At 47.3% G+C, this 1684-nt stretch overlaps 1 protein-coding gene across 1 annotated transcript in view; it reads left to right on the top strand.

Annotated features, from left to right (window-relative positions):
• The first annotated feature begins 116 nt into the window (after positions 1 to 116).
• Positions 117 to 1684, top strand: part of MEIS2 (Meis homeobox 2) — a 180289-nt gene continuing 178721 nt past the window's right edge. Inside the window, exon 1 of the mRNA XM_010574286.1 lies at positions 117 to 142. Coding sequence (XP_010572588.1) covers positions 117 to 142 — 26 coding nt within the window. The remainder of the gene's footprint in view (positions 143 to 1684) is intronic.

The raw sequence follows: 1684 nt of genomic DNA on the forward strand, positions 1-1684 counted from the left end.
GCGGAGCGGCGCGGAGCGGCGCGCAGGATCGGGCCTCGCTGGCGGGAGGGGGCTTCGCACCCCGCTGCGCCCCGGGTCGCCTCCGCCGAGGCGGGGGAGAGCCGGGAGCGCAGGCGATGCCCGAGATCCTCGCCTCTCGCGGGTAGGATGAGAACGCGTGAAAAAAATCAGATGTATTTATGCACATATTTATCCTCTCTAATTATAGAAATTAATCCTCTTACTTATGACTAAAAGGTAACGTCTAAGGCGTCCCTTTGATGTTTAACAGCATCATTTGTGGCTAACATTCCAACTGATTAAGGAATAATTGTTGTTAAATGCTTTACAAGTGGATAGTGTTTAATTGAGAGGCATTCATAATTTTACGGCTTACCACAAAATGAAACGTAATTAAAAACGCAGGAATTTCCAACTGATTTTATTCCAATTATGTTTATTGTTCAGACTAATTACTGCACAAGATGGGGTACTTTTCCCCATCTCTAAATGGCACACGTCTCCCAAACACACCCCTGTAGGGGTTTTTTTTTCCCCCCAGGTACGGGCTTGGGACGGCTTTCTGCAGCCTCCGTTCCCCCCACCCCACCGCCCATTATAATTAAATGCTCCAGCCTTTTCTTCTCTCTTCCATGCAACACCTTGGGATGTGAGAAAGTGATGGCAGCTCTCTTCCCTCGAAGCTCGAAGTAATTGTAGAAGGGCTGATGAATTTCTTGAAGAAACACTTGCCACACACTGAGGAAACCATCTCCTAGCAGGATTTTACAAACCAAAGTAAACAAAGCACCCCAGGGGCGATTTCCTCCTTTTGCGCAGCTTACTTCTCAATTTACCTCAGAAGTGATCACAAACACGCCAGAATTACAACTGAAATCATGCTTGGTCTGGGGAAGATATTCCGGATAAAAAAAAAAAAAAAGCAGAGAAATTGAAAGTGTTCAAAGGAAGGGACGGTCATTAAAATACCTGCCAGGCGCGCTGCCGGTGCCCAAACCAACCTTTCCTTCTTCCCCGTGAACTCAGAAATCTCTTCAGCATCTCTTTAAACATACATACCCCTGGGGGGAAAAAAAAAAAAAAACAAAAAAAAAAAAAACCACACACCTCAGGTCCCCGTCACCAACGCCTTTAAAACAACCTTCTCCTCCCGAAACGGGTGGGGTGGGGAATAAAGTTATTTGGCTAATTTCACTGTTTGCTCGATCGAAGAGAGTTTAGTGTGTAAATGGAGTTATTTATTCCTGAGTTTTTCCATTCCTCAGCTGGGCTCTCGGAGAAGATTAGAGAGGTGCCTGAGACCATGCTAATAAAAAATCAGCCCTTACACTCAAAGCAAATGATCAGCCCGGATCAGACCCTGATAAAATGGGGGCGGGGGGGCATCGCATGCCCAATACTGCTTCCAATTTGCGTTTTTCCTTTGGGCTCCAAATCGCTAAGAAAGGATCACACACGTATTTATTGCTCCTTTTGTCTCCTTCTTTCTAGCAGGATCCAAACCCCCGCGCGGGTGTGCGCGGTTCGGGGGCTGTTGCCCTCTTTGGGAGGGTTTCGGCGTTCACAGGTGTGCTTTGCCCAGTCTCTGGCTCCCTGGACAGTTTCTCAATTCTCCCGAAGGGTTTCATCTAGGTGTGAGGGTAGAAAAGTGTTTAAATTCTACTGGGGAAATAAGGGGGGGCGG

Source organism: Haliaeetus leucocephalus, unplaced genomic scaffold, assembly GCF_000737465.1.
Source record: "Haliaeetus leucocephalus isolate CR32 unplaced genomic scaffold, Haliaeetus_leucocephalus-4.0 Scaffold417, whole genome shotgun sequence".
NCBI classification, from domain to species: Eukaryota; Metazoa; Chordata; class Aves; order Accipitriformes; family Accipitridae; genus Haliaeetus; species Haliaeetus leucocephalus.